The sequence below is a fragment of the Zerene cesonia genome, chromosome 2, assembly GCF_012273895.1.
Source record: "Zerene cesonia ecotype Mississippi chromosome 2, Zerene_cesonia_1.1, whole genome shotgun sequence".
NCBI lineage: Eukaryota > Metazoa > Arthropoda > Insecta > Lepidoptera > Pieridae > Zerene > Zerene cesonia.
The window spans coordinates 1,972,891-1,988,116 of record NC_052103.1 but is presented as its reverse complement, the minus strand read 5'-3'; the positions used below and the strand labels follow the sequence as shown (position 1 = coordinate 1,988,116).

Genomic DNA, 15,226 nt, shown 5'->3' with positions numbered 1-15,226 from the left:
GCCCGCCCCGGCGCCCGCGCCCCCGCCCGCCACCGAACGCGTGGTGATCCTCACGCGGCGCGAGCTGCGGCCGCCGCCGCGCCGCGCCGCCGCGCCCGACCCCGACGAGGCGGCCCGGCGCACGCGCTCGCAGCTGGCGGCGCGCAGCAGCAGCGGGCCGGCGGGAAACTCCCCGCGCGCCCCGGGGCCGGCGCGGCGGGCCCCGGCGGCGCCCGCCCGCTCGAAGGAGAACCGCGGCGCCGCGACCCGCCGCGCCCGCGCCCGCGCCGCGCGCGCCTCGCCCTCGCCGCCCTCGCGCCTGCCGCGCACGCGCCGCGCGGATAACGAGCCCGAGGTGCACTCGACGACGGCGGACCGCGAGGCGCGCGCGCTGCGCTCGCGCAACGAGGCGGCGGGCGAGGCGAGCGCGGGGCCGGGGGCGGGGGCGGGGGCGGCGGGCGCCAAGCGGCCGCGGCTGGAGGACGGCAAGGGCAAGTGCGCGCGCGCGCTCGGCAAGCGCGCGTCGGGCCCGTGGGCGCCCGCGCTGGCGCTGCGCAACCGCCTGCGCCGGAGACTCGTCAAGTAGCGTTAGTGATGTGGTTACCTGTGAGTGTGGTGTTGCAACGGTGCCTTCGAAGTACTGCCAAAGTACCCTTTTGACTGTTATGTCGCGCGCGTGGCTCGCGAGAGATCCAAAGATGACTGCGTCGTATACGGTTAGATTTCTGTTGTTTTTTTATTTTATTTTATCGCTAGTTGGAGCTCGGATCATAGTTAATAGTGTTGCGATTGAATCCTTAGTTGTTTAGCTATAGCCCGCCCCGCGGCACCCTACTTTAGTTCTCGACTGTTAGTTTTCTGTTCTCGCTTTCGTTCCTCATTATGAATTATCTCGTACCTACGGTCATGGTCGACGTGAACAATAGTACAAAAGCATATTGCGTAGTTAACTTGTAAGACGAAAGCGTGGACCAGGCGGATAATGTTAGCCCAAATGAATACATATTTATTTATCTATATTTATAGCACCTATCGTGTTGCATTTAACTTTAGGCGAAATGTGAAAATTTGATTTTCATAGGGATCATGTGAAGTCAGAGGCTACATGTGACTGACATTGAATGGTGTGCGATTTTTCACAACCTTATGTACTTTTACAAGAGTTTCTGTTTTGTAGCTAGAAAATGCGATGTGAATTAGATATTGTACCAAGAGTGCTTTTTCAATAGATTAAATATATACAAGTATTTTGTATTACGGATGATAATATTTTTATACAAATGGCTGGTAAATTTATATAGTGTATGAAAATGTTTTTCTTTGCAAAGTGTGAATGCTAGAAGTTATTCTTTTGGAAAAAGAAATATATTTTGTGTACTCAGTTATTCAATATGAGAAAAAAAATCTTTAAATGACGAATATAAATATAAATAAACTACTTTTTTTGCACATGCATGTTTTGTAAATAATTTTTGACTTGATCCATTTAAGAATACCATTATTATATAATATCCTGTTTACCATCATCGTTACTCATGTAACTGTATTGTATATTTACATTTTTCCATAATGTTATGCCTACATATAAAATATACAAAGATTCCCCATTAAACTCTTGGTGCTTTTGAATATTAACTTCTGAATTCATTTATAATATCTCAATTTCCACTATATTTTTAGTATCCACGTTAATAATAATGCATTGTGATTATAAACCATTGATTTATATTTAAAGACCAAAAACCATTTGTGTTTTACGATTTTTGTTGACTCTGTAAATTACATTATAAATAAAAAGAATTATATTAAAGAAATGAGGAAATTGTTCCAATGATTTGACTATGTACGTTGGTTTTTTAATGTTTAAAGTCAGTGTACAACTGTACATATTGCATCATATATTGTCATCATAGTATAGACATTAAATAAATATTGTGCCTCATTTGTTACCGACTTAATGAAAAACATAGGTAAAAGTGTTCTTTGATAAAATGAGATATTATGTATTTTTTATTAAAAAAAATAAAATTTTATGCAGTGTAATTAGCTGTAAAAGAGAATATAATATAATTTGTTAAGATAATTGTGTAAAGGTCTTAGTGAATTTACAAAGCACTAAAGTGCAATTTGGTTTGTAAAGTGTGGAAATCCCATTGTTTACAAATATATTTATTAGTGATAATCTAAATTTTATAAATTATTATTAGGATACTAATTAAATTAACTTTTTGAACAATGTTTAGTGTTATAAACTAAAAGCTTTTTATTTGTTGAGAATGGCAGGTGCAAATATTAACATATCGACTGTACTGCGCTTTTTCATTGTTTATAATAAATGGGATTTGCATACTAAGCTCGAAAGACGCAGATTTTTCGACATAACATGTGCAAGGATATAGAATGTTAAGTTTCAGAGTATTTGACTACATTGTTTGAGGGTAAGTTGTATATGGCCTTGATCGTAATACATTTGGTGGTTATAGCGTGTACTGGTAACGTTAGTGGGTGAAGCTGAAACAAATTTATAACTATACATAATATTAATACCTATTAAAGTAAAGGATTATTGTAGACTTTATTTTTTGATTTAAATAAAGTTTGTATGAAAGACGAACTCTGTTTTATTTACGCTCAGACACGGCAGATGAATGCGGAAGCTGTTACGGTGCGATCCCCTGCACTAGGCATGAATGGGCGCCAACCCGTCCCTATTTCACTCGCATCTGTCTCGAACAATTGGCCACCCGGCCACCCTCCTATACCAACTTGCTAGGTTATACGTTGGACGCACGCTCTGTGTCCTGTCGTTTCTACCCGGCCGGTCGTCAGTTACGCCACGAACGTAGTATGTGCCGCGTCTAGTTTACATTATTTAGAGTATTTTAATATGTATTTATGCAAAAAAGTGATAAAAATTTACTTTAAGAAAGAGGTGGTTTTGGTGGTTCATCTAGAACGTTTTGTTTGAATTCGGAATAGAGCCGCTTTTGACGTGAAAAAACGCGGGAAACTGGATTTTTTTTAGTGCGTGCGTTTAGTTATCGATCGGGAGTCGGGACTGCTCTACTGCATTGCAACGGTGCAGGACGATAAAAGATTGTACGGTTTTGTTTACATCGTGATGTTCCATATTCTAAAAATACATTTTATATGCTCTTACAATATGTAACCGAACTCATTTCACTTTCTGAATTGTAGTAAATATATAGTTCTAAAATACTTTAAACGTAATAAATAAATCAATATTTGCGTAGCAAATTGTTTCGCATGTATATTTATCGTAATAATATCGTCTAGCAAGCGGACACAGCCTATTTTATTATTAAACATGATGACGATAATACATTCCCCATATTATCGAACTTGCTCTACCAGTTTTTTATTTACCATTGTAACGTATATCCAACAATTTGTTGATCATCTACATTCTACCTTTTAAGCACATAATAGTAGCTTTAAGGTTTTCGCGTGGATATATCTTAAAGAATTGAAGGTCGTCGTTAAATTTTATTTTGAATATATATCGTTAAATTAAATAAAAAATATTCAAATACATATTCATAAAATTTACATATCCAATAAATAATATTTCTCATGGACATATTTCTCATTAATTGAAAATGTAGATTGTTAAACTAATGTTCAGGTTCCCAAGAAAGTCTAGAATCTTAAGTCCAGATTTCATGAGCGTGACGTAAAGAAACCCTATACAAGGCTAGACAAAGATCGTATCTATATTATAATGAAATTGTATTGCGTGGAGTTCTTAACACGCCTAACAAAAGGATGATAGTTACATTTTTGGTCCATTCCTTCTGATGTCAACTGCATTACAATTAGCGCATGTTTGTTTTTTTAAAATAAATGAGAAAAAAATCTTTCATCATTAAAAGTGCACTACGTATTTTGTGAATACATAGATAAATACAATTTCTAAAAATAACATGCTTCCTTTACTTCACAAGATGAAATTTAATACAGATAAAATATAATAGGCTAGACTCTAGGTAGGTCGAGCCGACTTTTTGTCAGAAATTGTAATAAAAACAAGTCACTTGGGCTCCGTTTAACGGTAATTTATTTCGCTCCACGGTAAGCGATCTCGTGAAAGTTTCGCGATGTTGTTGTTTTTCGCCTAAGCGCTCGATTTCCATTGTTGACGCTTATTACTGGGGACAGTGGGTATGATTTATGATTATTATGGATTGGCTAACAACTACCTGTAGTTTTAGACAAATTGACAACTTTTTGCTACATTCATTTCATTGGTAGGACGAAGATAAAAAATAATGTAAATAAAAAATAATACTAATTCAGCTACATTATACCCACGGACAATTTGTGTTACATGATAATAATTATAATTCTTTATTGTAAATATATACATATGTTTTAATTCAATAAAAACTTCGTAAGGGATAGCTTATTAATGTTATTGCATATTCAATCAAAATGATTTATTTCATTAAACTATCCCCTACATATTATGTTTATTAAAAAAATTATATATCTACTTTATAAATACAGCTAAATTTATTCATAATGTAGAAAGCGTAACGAGTAGTAAGACGTCTTAATTTAATAAAAAGATACGCCTCTAATGAGATTTCTTTTAAATTAAGAATAAGAATATAAAGATGTGGTCGCCCTATACGTAGAAAACTTAGTAGTGCAGCTGGTTTCATTGGCCTTTAGTTAAGTAACTGCGATTTTACGATACACTGCAGTGTGTTGTACTATTTTCTATTGGGTCATTAGATATAATATCTTAGATACCTAGTTCCCACAATCGCGTTTTAATAATTGATAAAATTGTCGATGAGCTTTATGAAAATTTAAATTTCGAATTCCAATTCAAACTTTCAAAATTAGAGTACAACTGAAAAACTGTAATCTTCATTCAACTGAATTTTAACAATTCGATATTATTTGTCAGGTATTTGACATATGTAAATATGTATTTACAGAATGAACCAATCATACCACAACTAAACTTGTAAATTACGATAAGTACGTTATTGTTATGTGATTTTTCCAAAGAATTGAACTGAACTGTGATATATTATTGTGTAGTGGTGTGGAATTGTTTCTGGATACTAATCATTGGATACAAAATGGGTAAGTTATAATTTTTTTTTAATTTTTTCCTATGATAAAAATTGAAAGATACAATACTATTTTTCTCATAACTTGTTGAAAATCTAGCACTTTCTTAAGGTATAGCTTATACTCCGTAAACATGTAGGTTTCTAATACCTACAGTGAATATTTAATTATGCAGGATAGCAATAGACCCGCGGCGAGACTCGTGACCCTAAATTATACCAGTACGCCGACGCGTAGCCTTTCCATACATTTGTTTATTAATTGCACTTGCTTTCTGTTTGTTATTAACCTTAATACTTGGACTTACCGACTTAGGTAGTGATGCGTGAAAAGGGGATGTATGGAAATAGAAACCCCACATTGCAATTCCTTGCTGATTTTTTTGCGTAATTATGGACAACTTTTTACAACAAATTTCTTAATTCGATATGAAATATTACAATAATGAGTTAATTGGCAATATTAAAGATTATCACTGTTGGTAAAAACATATTGTGAAGAATCTATACCTAAATACCAAAAATTAATAACAAAAAAATTTGAGAGCCGTAGCTCGCGTCGAGGGTAACTATTTGAGGTGTGACTAAGCGATTTTTATGAATTAATAAATAAATGAAATATTGAGTTATCTGTAATAGAGGCAAAATTATTATTTCAGCCTCATAAACAAAAGCACAGATTACTAAATAATTCGAATACGTCCAAAAATTTCAATGGCACCCCTTGATCAAGTTATTACGGAGGCCCGTTTCCTTTTCTTCACCTTTTCTAGTCTATTCCTTCTTTCCAGTTGTCAATTCTTCTCTTTTCCCTTACCCCTAAGTGACACTAGGGGACACTCTGCGAATGTCCATGTGCAGCCGGCTCAATTGCCCGCTCTGACACAAAAACAAATCGAGGTATTCATTTTCACGTAACAAAGAGAATTTACCAAAACCTACCTTTATTTCTAGTATTTAGCGAAATCAATTTCATGACTTTTCTCCTATTTACAAACAAGATGAACATGTATGAGCAGATTGTATCTCGTTCAATAAAACATCTAGTTTACAGTTTGGCGCTCCTTATAATCTGGCCCCTAGTCCAAATCAAAGTCAAATCCAACACTTCACTTACTCTATCCCACATCCGGAACTGTTGTGAATATTCCGCCTGTAGTAGAAACTCTAGCGCTAAGTAGCAATAATTGTTAAGTTTGAGAATAAGGCCAGAAATTAAAGACTTTTAAACGGATTTTAAACGCGAACTATTAATTATATTATAAACTCAACCACGCTCGCTGTAAAGTGTTCCAAACGTCGGGTTAATAATATAATAAATAAATCTATCATTTATTTGATATCGAATGTATTAGAAATACACTACTAACTTCTTCCCGTGCACGTAATCATCTCCGGCCACTGACAATTTAGACGTCTCCACAGAAATAGGCCAGGGTAAAATTTATGTTCCCTAGCAAGTTATTTATCTATAAACCGAATAGTCATGGAACAGTAGGTATCGCAAGCATATTCGCAACAGTGCACACAAGAGGTCCTCCTTGAGTCTATTTCTAAATCGAACCTGTCTCCATCATTTGATATCTTCCCACGTACTGTATATCATTAGTTTGATTGACTTTTATACTGTATTAATTATTGTTGCGTGGTTCGCATGTTTGAGCTTTTACATTTCTCTGATTAACTATTAACTATTTAACAACACATGCAATTAACTAATAGTTAATATTAACTATTCATCAGCACGTCATATCTTTACGTAGGAAGGTTGATTTGTATGGGTGTAAAATTATATGAATGAAACTAGCTGTCCCACGCAACTTTGTCCGCTCGCAAAGGAAATATTTTTTCACGGTAACTTGATATTATATGTGAAGTGAACTGTTTGTAAATTCGGCCCAGTAGTGTTATTCGCTCGTTCCAGCAAGCGCTTTCAATTTAAAATTTACGTTACTAACTACTACTATATAACCTTTCTTTATACAATGCCTATGGAGATCTAGCGCTTTTCTTTTTTCAATATTAAAAAAATATTAATAACACAACTGATCATACTTAAGCACCTCTAGAACAACCACTGATCACTCTTACAGAGGACATAATATATTTTTTTCTATCACCAACCTACTCAGCTATGATATTTACATTAATGTTTTAATATTAATATTAGCACATTGTATAGCATATGATGAAGTAATTCATTTGTATTTCAAATAACGTATTATTACAATGCGCTGCTTTATATCGATTTAATACATCAATAGATAATACCTTCCTACGCGGCATATTGGGACAATAAATTATCATACATTAGTCGTAATTGATAGATGTAATATGAAAAAACAGGTCACAAAAACACACAATTTGACTGTCACTAAATACAGATGAAAACAAACATTACAACAGAGCACTGCCGAGAAATTTTTCGGCATAGAAAAGTCCCAAATTATGTACCTATACCATCGTTCTCTTATAAAATAAAGTATTCCCTTTTTAGGCATCCCAAAATCCCAACATCCCTAATGACACTGAAATTGTGAATGACTAATGATAACTCTACAATAGGTTGTCTTCGTAAAAATAAATAATTAGACGAGCCCAACTAGTTTCCAAGAAAATATAAATAATTGACATCTTGCTTCGTAATAAAATTAAAACAACGCTAGCTTATAAATAAATATCGTAATGCAGGGTTTCGTATCCATAAATACACGTCTTACTCCAAAGCAGTTGTACAATCTAGTAAATTGCATAAACAAGACAGACATAATAACAGTTTGAGCAATATTCATATCCGCTCGCCTCACCGTCTCGTATATTTAAGTTGCCAGAAGTAAAGCATTTATTTATAAGCAAATTGATTTAATATACTAGCTTGATACCGCGGCTTCACTTGCGTGGTACCCCAACAAAAAGTTGCCCTGTCTTATGCGTAGTATATTCTATCTCCGTACCAAATGTTACACAGTTCTGATTGGCTGTTTTTACGTGAACAAACAAACTTGCGGATATGTTAGTATAGTTTACCGTATAATAATATTAATAGTTATAATATGTACATACATACTTTGGGAATACCTACTAATTTAAAACCGCTTTTCCTGCGACTTAGCTTGTAATTGTAGACTAGGTACTCTTTCACTCTTATATTGTTGTGAACGAGAGAAAGTTTAATATAACTTATTTTTTAAATTATTTTATAACAAATGTAGTCAGGAAAAATAAGTAATATCCAATAATCAGATAAATCATCTGTAGAAAGTTTTGAATTTGAATCTGTGTCTACAGTATGAGACACGTCTTCATACTTTGCTTTTGCATATGAAAATTATAAAATAGGATATTGTTCAAGATTGATGACAAGGGACATTATTTTTTCTTTTTATACACTAAATTTCTCTGATGAAATAGCACAGAATACATCTTGTCTAAGGTTTCATTAGAACTGTCGCATAACTAAAATCATCACGTTCGCCGCCACGTACTACCTAAAACGGCAAAACAGGGCATTTCAAAAATATTAGCAGATAAATATCACAGGATGTGAATCGGAGTTAATGCTTAATGCCTTGCTTACAAGGCCACTGCAAGCGCGACAGTTGGCTCGTAATGAATGGATCTGAGGTGCCAGGGCGTCTGTGGGCGGTGGGTGTTTACGAAAACGCATTGTTATCCCGTTTTCGGCTTTGTTGCATAATTCGGGCTTTGCTCTATGCCCTGTCAATTTAACTGAGCTGTTTGAATGTTGCAGTTCTGCAATATGACGTTGTATTTTAGATTCTTGCTTTGATAGGATTGTAGGAAGGTACGCGCGTCTATTATAAGCAATACTACATTGTGTTAGTAGATATGAGCTTAAAAACATTTATGAAGAACTTACCTACATTTACTGAGAAAAATGTGATGAATGATATTCATAGCTATCAAAATCATTTCTACACACTATGGTGTTCTATATGTAGAACATGGTTTAAAAATTATATATAATTTTAAGAATAGAATAAAATCGATTATGAAGCGTGATACGAACCCGCGTCTTTTCTCATTTGGAGACTATTATGTTATTTGTATTCTTTAAATAATAAAGAACATTTGAATGTTATTAAACTAAAAATGATATATATATATATACATAAACTTTTATGATAGTAATATAGTAGTAATTACCGACCTACTACATATCACTGATTTTATAAATAAAATCTTAATGTGAGCGGATCCTAAATAGTAAAGTTTTAATAGAAAGCTATCCTAAGTGTTATAGAGTGCTATGGAACATAGCGCGACGATGCGTAAAAATTACTATCCAAAAATAAAGCAAAATAACACCGATTAACATATTATACGTTTTCAAGGTTCACAATTCCGAACGAATAAGAGATAACGGATTCCAATACTATTTAACATTTATTTAGGTATTTTTCAAATAAAATTTGTTCGCGAATTTAAAACCTTATCACACCCACTTTGTGAATGTTGATGTGTTGACGCAACGTCTTGATTCCCGCGCAAAAGTGTGCAGTGACAGGGGAAGCGCGCGAAAAGCAACACGACAGATTAAAAATTTCACGTGCTAAATAAGTGTAGTGCGATTAAAAAAAACCATAGTTTCATTTTATAAAACTTGTCTTTATCAAATCTCGTAAGTTGATAAGAGAGGCGTGTGTAGAATATAGTTTGTACTTCGTTTTGTGATAGTAGTTAAGTGTCGCTGAAGTGTAAATATTGTGTGCAGTGCGTTATATGAAAATTGTTAATGAAAAAATTATTTTAACTAAAGTTCCTCATAGAAAAATAATTTCTGGCGTCACATAGTTGGTAAATACTTTTTCATATTAAGATAGATATTTTACAGAATTTATTTGGTATTTGATGCAGTGAAGGTAATGTGATACGTGGTACTTGGTCGAATTGTGATATTATACCTACATAATTCCTAGATAACTCATGTTGTCAAGATTCTGTTACGGTCAAAGAGTTATATATAGTATGTACTATGTAGTTTATGTATTGATCTTTTATAGGATTTAATAGGTGCTTTTTTAATTAAGTATAGTACATAGATATAAAAATTATGCTAGACATTTACTCTCATTTCAAAACGTTACTAGACAGTAAGGATTGTAGTTTTATTGCCACCGTGAATAATGCAGGACAAGCCATAACACGACAATTTATCGCACGGAAAGTCATTATGTTTAACGGTAGGTCATCCAACAAAAATTTTCCCATATAGATCATGTAAAAGAGTTAATATTTTGTTTAAATATTAAAACAACAATGATATTCTTAGAACCGGAATTACATATGATATTGTGCGATCAAATTATGACTAGATGTAATGTAACACCTGTGTACAAACGAGTTTGTACCTAACGCAAAGATTGTCAAGTTGACGATTTTTTTATGGTTTGTAAGATTTTGAAATAAGAACGAAAGAAGTCGTAATAGTCAGTTACAATTAATAAGATTCATAGTCAAATATTTGGCAACCGACGTCTAAAAAATGTAGGTTTTCAATTCGGCTGTATATTTCTTTGGTGTATTGTTGATTCTTTTAATATAATGCCTTCCATGTGGTCCCATAATAAATCGTTGTGTAAATTCAAAGACGTTTGAGTTTTTTTTTTAATAAATATAGATTAACAAATTTTCCCATAACGTACCTATTAAATTTCACTTAAATCGGTTCGATTGTTCATTGTGCAATCGAAATAAACAAAGGGTCAATTGCTTTCGTATTTTTATTACCACGATTCGCTGACGTAAAGAAGGCCATCAAGAAGTATCTATAGTTAATTTTATAAAGAATGTATTTATTGTATCTTCATATGTCTTTGTTGAATCTATATAAATATAAACTATATAATTATTATGTATAAATTATACCGAATATAGGTGCTAGTTCACCACCTATTAAAATATAAATATTGTTATCGGGGAATCGTGATTAAGAAACATTCACTCATAATGTTCGTACCTTTTTTTGGAGAAATCCATTCGACAACCAAAAAAAGGCTTGTCTTGTCTTGCATAGATATCCATGCTGATGTCGGATTACCTATATTAGTAGTTCCTACCGTCTAAAATACCACTGTGTTCCGCCGAGACGCTTTACTGAAGGGGCTACGAGTGATGGCTTTGGTACCCAAATAGATTTATTGCATTCTAAGCATTCCATTTAAAAGACAAATATAAACATTATTTAAGTTTTAACCTGGGCAAGTTCTGCTATTAAGCATTTTTCTTTTTCCATTGTTTTGTTATTAATGAAACAATCATAAATAAATGTAACCATATTGTTAAATTGAATGTTAAATAATGCATTATCATATTATATTCATATATAGTCTTACCATAATAATAAACTTATTATACTACATTAAAATATCAGAACAATATGTCGGAAATAAATCGATATCTCCAAGGCAGGATATCCGAATTTGAACACTAAAATATACCAACAGGGAAACGAGCAACGACAGAGTTATAAATTTCATTTATTTGTGTTGTGCATTCGTGTGATGTTGAAACATACGATTTTAAAAGACTAGTTAAACAAGCGGTTTCAATTGGCGATTTATTAAAAAGATTGACTCATGTAAATAAATAGTAAGACGTGTTGTTATACATGGAAAAATGAAATTAATTGAAATGGGTATGTTATATTTTTTATATTTAAACGCCCTATGTTTATGTAAATTTTGTTCAAACTAAGAGGCATCATCGTCTTGTACACTAGCAAAGTGTGCAATTTTACGAATAATATAAGTAATAATAAATAATATGTTTTGTTATGTGACCCGGCAAACGTTGTTCTGCCTCACTTTTATCATTTGGGGGTATTAAGTAGATCTTGGCCGATACTCAGACTCACCCGATATACAAACAAAATTTAATAAAAATCGGTTCAGCCGTTTTGAAAAAGTATGTTAAATAACATAAAGACACGAAAATTTTTAATATGGAGATATTATGTGATTTTATTATGATAAGCAAGGAAATTTATTTGAAGTGTCTTTGACATAAGTAGGTATTTAATATTCATCTCATTCCTATTACCAAAACCAAAATCCTACTAATATTATAAATGCGAAAGTTTGTAAGGATGTGTGTTTGTTGCTCTTTCACGCAAATACTACTGAACCGATTGCAATGAAATTTGGTACGTAGACAGCTGGAAAACTGGAATAACATATAGGCAACTTTCTATCCCGATATTCCTACGGGATATGGACTAACGCGGGTGAAACCGCGTAAGTCCATGCTTTATAATTGAGAAATTTTGAAGAGACAGACAGTTTCTGTGTCTGCGATACTGTCAAAAACAGCGGGACCGATTTAAAAAATTATTTCACCGTTTTTATGTCTAAATGTTGCCTGTATAGGTATATATATATCACGAAAGAAGGCGGGGCTGACTACTAGCATCACACACTTATTTTGTTAGAAATTTACTGACACGTATGTTTGCTCATTATTATAGCTACCACCTCTTTACTGAGGCAATGGTTAAAATTGTATCGGCCTTTTAAAACATAACATGGTGTTAAATTTATTTAAAGTAGGTGTTTAATATAACATCGAGGAAAATAAATATCACGTATTTCCTGTTATAAATTTAATAGTATTGTTAGTTATTTTAATTAATGGATATGTAGTTAGTGTTATTATCATTTAAAAATAACAATGTTACGATAGTATGTATTAAAATCATAATAATATATACAGAATATATTTGACACGTAAAGCTATATTATTACAGCAGCTGATTTATAAAATTCTTCGCTGTCTAATGTAGCAATTTGCGATTGCTTTTACTTTTTTATTATTAATCGTTTTAATACCTTATTTTAAGACTTTTAGTTGATAGACTCATTAAGAAATATCACTCACAATAGCTACTTTAAATGCGAAAGCGTGTTTGTTTGTCGTTCTTTCACGTCGCAACGGATCGATTTTAATGAGATGATTTTTGTGTCTGGAGGTAAGCGGCTAGATAGTGACATAGGATACTTAACACAGCGGTGCAACATCTCATCCCCATAGGAATTTTCTTGGACCACACCGACGAAGCCGCGGGCGGAAAGCTAGTGAAACCTATACTAATATTATAAAGATGAAGAGCTTGTTTGAACGCACTAATCTGAGGACCTACTGGTCTGATTTAAAAATTCTTTCAGTTTTAGATAGCCCATTTATTGAGGAAGTCTATAGACTATATATATACCACAGGCGAAGCCGGGGCGGACCGCTAGTATAAAAATAAACGCCATAGAATTAATGGTAATAAACAAGTTTGCGTAGGCCGTTAGATTGCAGTCGATACCCTTGTCATATACAAATATATTTATGATCTAATATTATGCATTACATGGACCTGGCTTGCATGCTAATGTCCTTCCTATATCACGTTGAATATATCTCAAAATCTTTCTTACTTAAATTATATCTGAGAAATGTGTTATTAGAGAAATAGGCATGTAGACAGATTTCTAAGTTTAACAGGACACGTTAATAAAAAAGCTATAATATAAAAGTTTGTGATACCACACCTCATACCCCCTTATTGTTTTTATTAATTTAATAAAATACCATGCAGTAATGCATTTTCAACAAAAGTAGTGGTGGCTCAGTGGTGAGAACTTCGAACTTTAAAATCTTAAAGTTTAGGTTCGAAACCGGGGTGAGCGTGCAGGTATTAAATCGAATTTTTTTCAATTTATCTGCACATGTGGATCACATCACCATTGCTTAAAAGGTGAAGGAAAACATCTTGTGGAAACCGGCATGTCAAAGAATCAAAAGTTCGACGATATGTGACATCTTCGAACCCGCACTTTGCCAGCGTGGTGGATTATGGCCTGAACCCTCATAAGAGGCCTGTGTCCCAGCAGTGGGAACATATATGGGCTGATGATGATGATGATGAATGTATTTTCAAGTGGTAATTCAGTCTTTATTATTCACCAAATCTTATCTGAAAACGAAACTCGACGATTGCCAACCATAAAACGTGGTATTTTTGAAAGAGATAATTTTCACTTCATTGCGGCAAATTAATACCTAAAAATTATCCAACATTGGAAAGCAAAAAAAAAAACCTAAATTTTTAGTGGTGTTGTCCTTACTGGCTTTAAAAACTCATAATACTTAAATAATTGCAATACTGAAAAGTTTATGATTTGATTGAATGCGATAACCTCAGGAACTACTGGTTCATCGAATTGAAGTGATGTTTGTGTTGGATAGCCCGTTTGTGGAGGAAGGATATAGGGTATGTAAGATATACATTACATACGCGGTTTACGCTAATGTTGCAAATGCATGGGAAAATATTCAGTCTAAGAACAGACGAAGCAACGTGGGTCACCTAGTAATAAATAATTAGGTACTTACACTAGGATCTGGCTTTTATCCATATATTTTAAAACAGGGCCAGTAGGTATAATTAAATTATACATTTAGCGTACTATCACCAGCGGATGGCGAAAGTACTTTAGATATTGAATTCATTCATAAACAAGACATTTCCTTTAGTTAATATTCATTAGGCTTTTTCATTCATCTGTTCATTGTGTATAAACTAATTTAAAGGCCGACAGTTTCAAAAATATTAAGTAAAAATAATTTTATGCGCTTTTGTTTTCAGCTCAAATTTAAACGCATGATACTGCTAGGTCGAGCTCAATAATTATATAATATCAATTTTCGCTTCAATTTCTGAACGCTAATTTCGTGTGATAAAATGGGTAGCTCTATAGATAAGATAAAATAGTTCAAGGTCACTCTTTTGCTACTCCAATTACGCAATGCGTCATGCTCAATGCCACTCAGTGCCTTCTCATATGGAATGTTTTAATTGTGTCATTAATTACGTTTAACAGTCCAGTACAATTTATATGTTATGGTAAGCTCTATGGGTTTGAGGTTTACTGCGCAAAATTGTTGTAATGTAGCTCATTACGGGTTTAAATAACTTTTGTTTATATATTTGTATATTATGTAATATGTTACAGGAAATTGTACATTTTATAATTTTCAAAATGGTTTCGAAAGTTTATGAACGCTCGGCATTTTATATTTTTAACACCGTTTGTTAACGGAGGAAATACACTATTTGCCTGCAACATAATATAAAT

At 34.0% G+C, this 15,226-nt stretch overlaps 2 protein-coding genes across 10 annotated transcripts in view; both read left to right on the top strand.

Annotated features, from left to right (window-relative positions):
• LOC119835408 (probable protein phosphatase 2C 71) overlaps positions 1 to 2,593 on the top strand; it is an 8,261-nt gene extending 5,668 nt beyond the window's left edge. Inside the window, exon 6 of the mRNA XM_038360180.1 lies at positions 65 to 2,593. Coding sequence (XP_038216108.1) covers positions 65 to 565 — 501 coding nt within the window. The 3' untranslated portion in view covers positions 566 to 2,593. The remainder of the gene's footprint in view (positions 1 to 64) is intronic.
• Positions 2,594 to 2,726: 133 nt separating this feature from the next.
• Positions 2,727 to 15,226, top strand: part of LOC119835838 (cytospin-A-like) — a 51,953-nt gene continuing 39,453 nt past the window's right edge. For 2 of the 9 annotated variants that reach the window (XM_038360929.1, XM_038360876.1), the window contains exons 1-2: positions 2,792 to 3,078; positions 4,947 to 5,097. The gene's annotated coding sequence lies outside the window, so the exon portion shown is untranslated. Of the gene's footprint in view, positions 3,079 to 4,698; positions 5,098 to 9,616; positions 9,903 to 15,226 lie in introns of those variants that run through there. The other 7 variants (XM_038360912.1, XM_038360892.1, XM_038360949.1 and 4 more) reach the window with 7 other exon arrangements.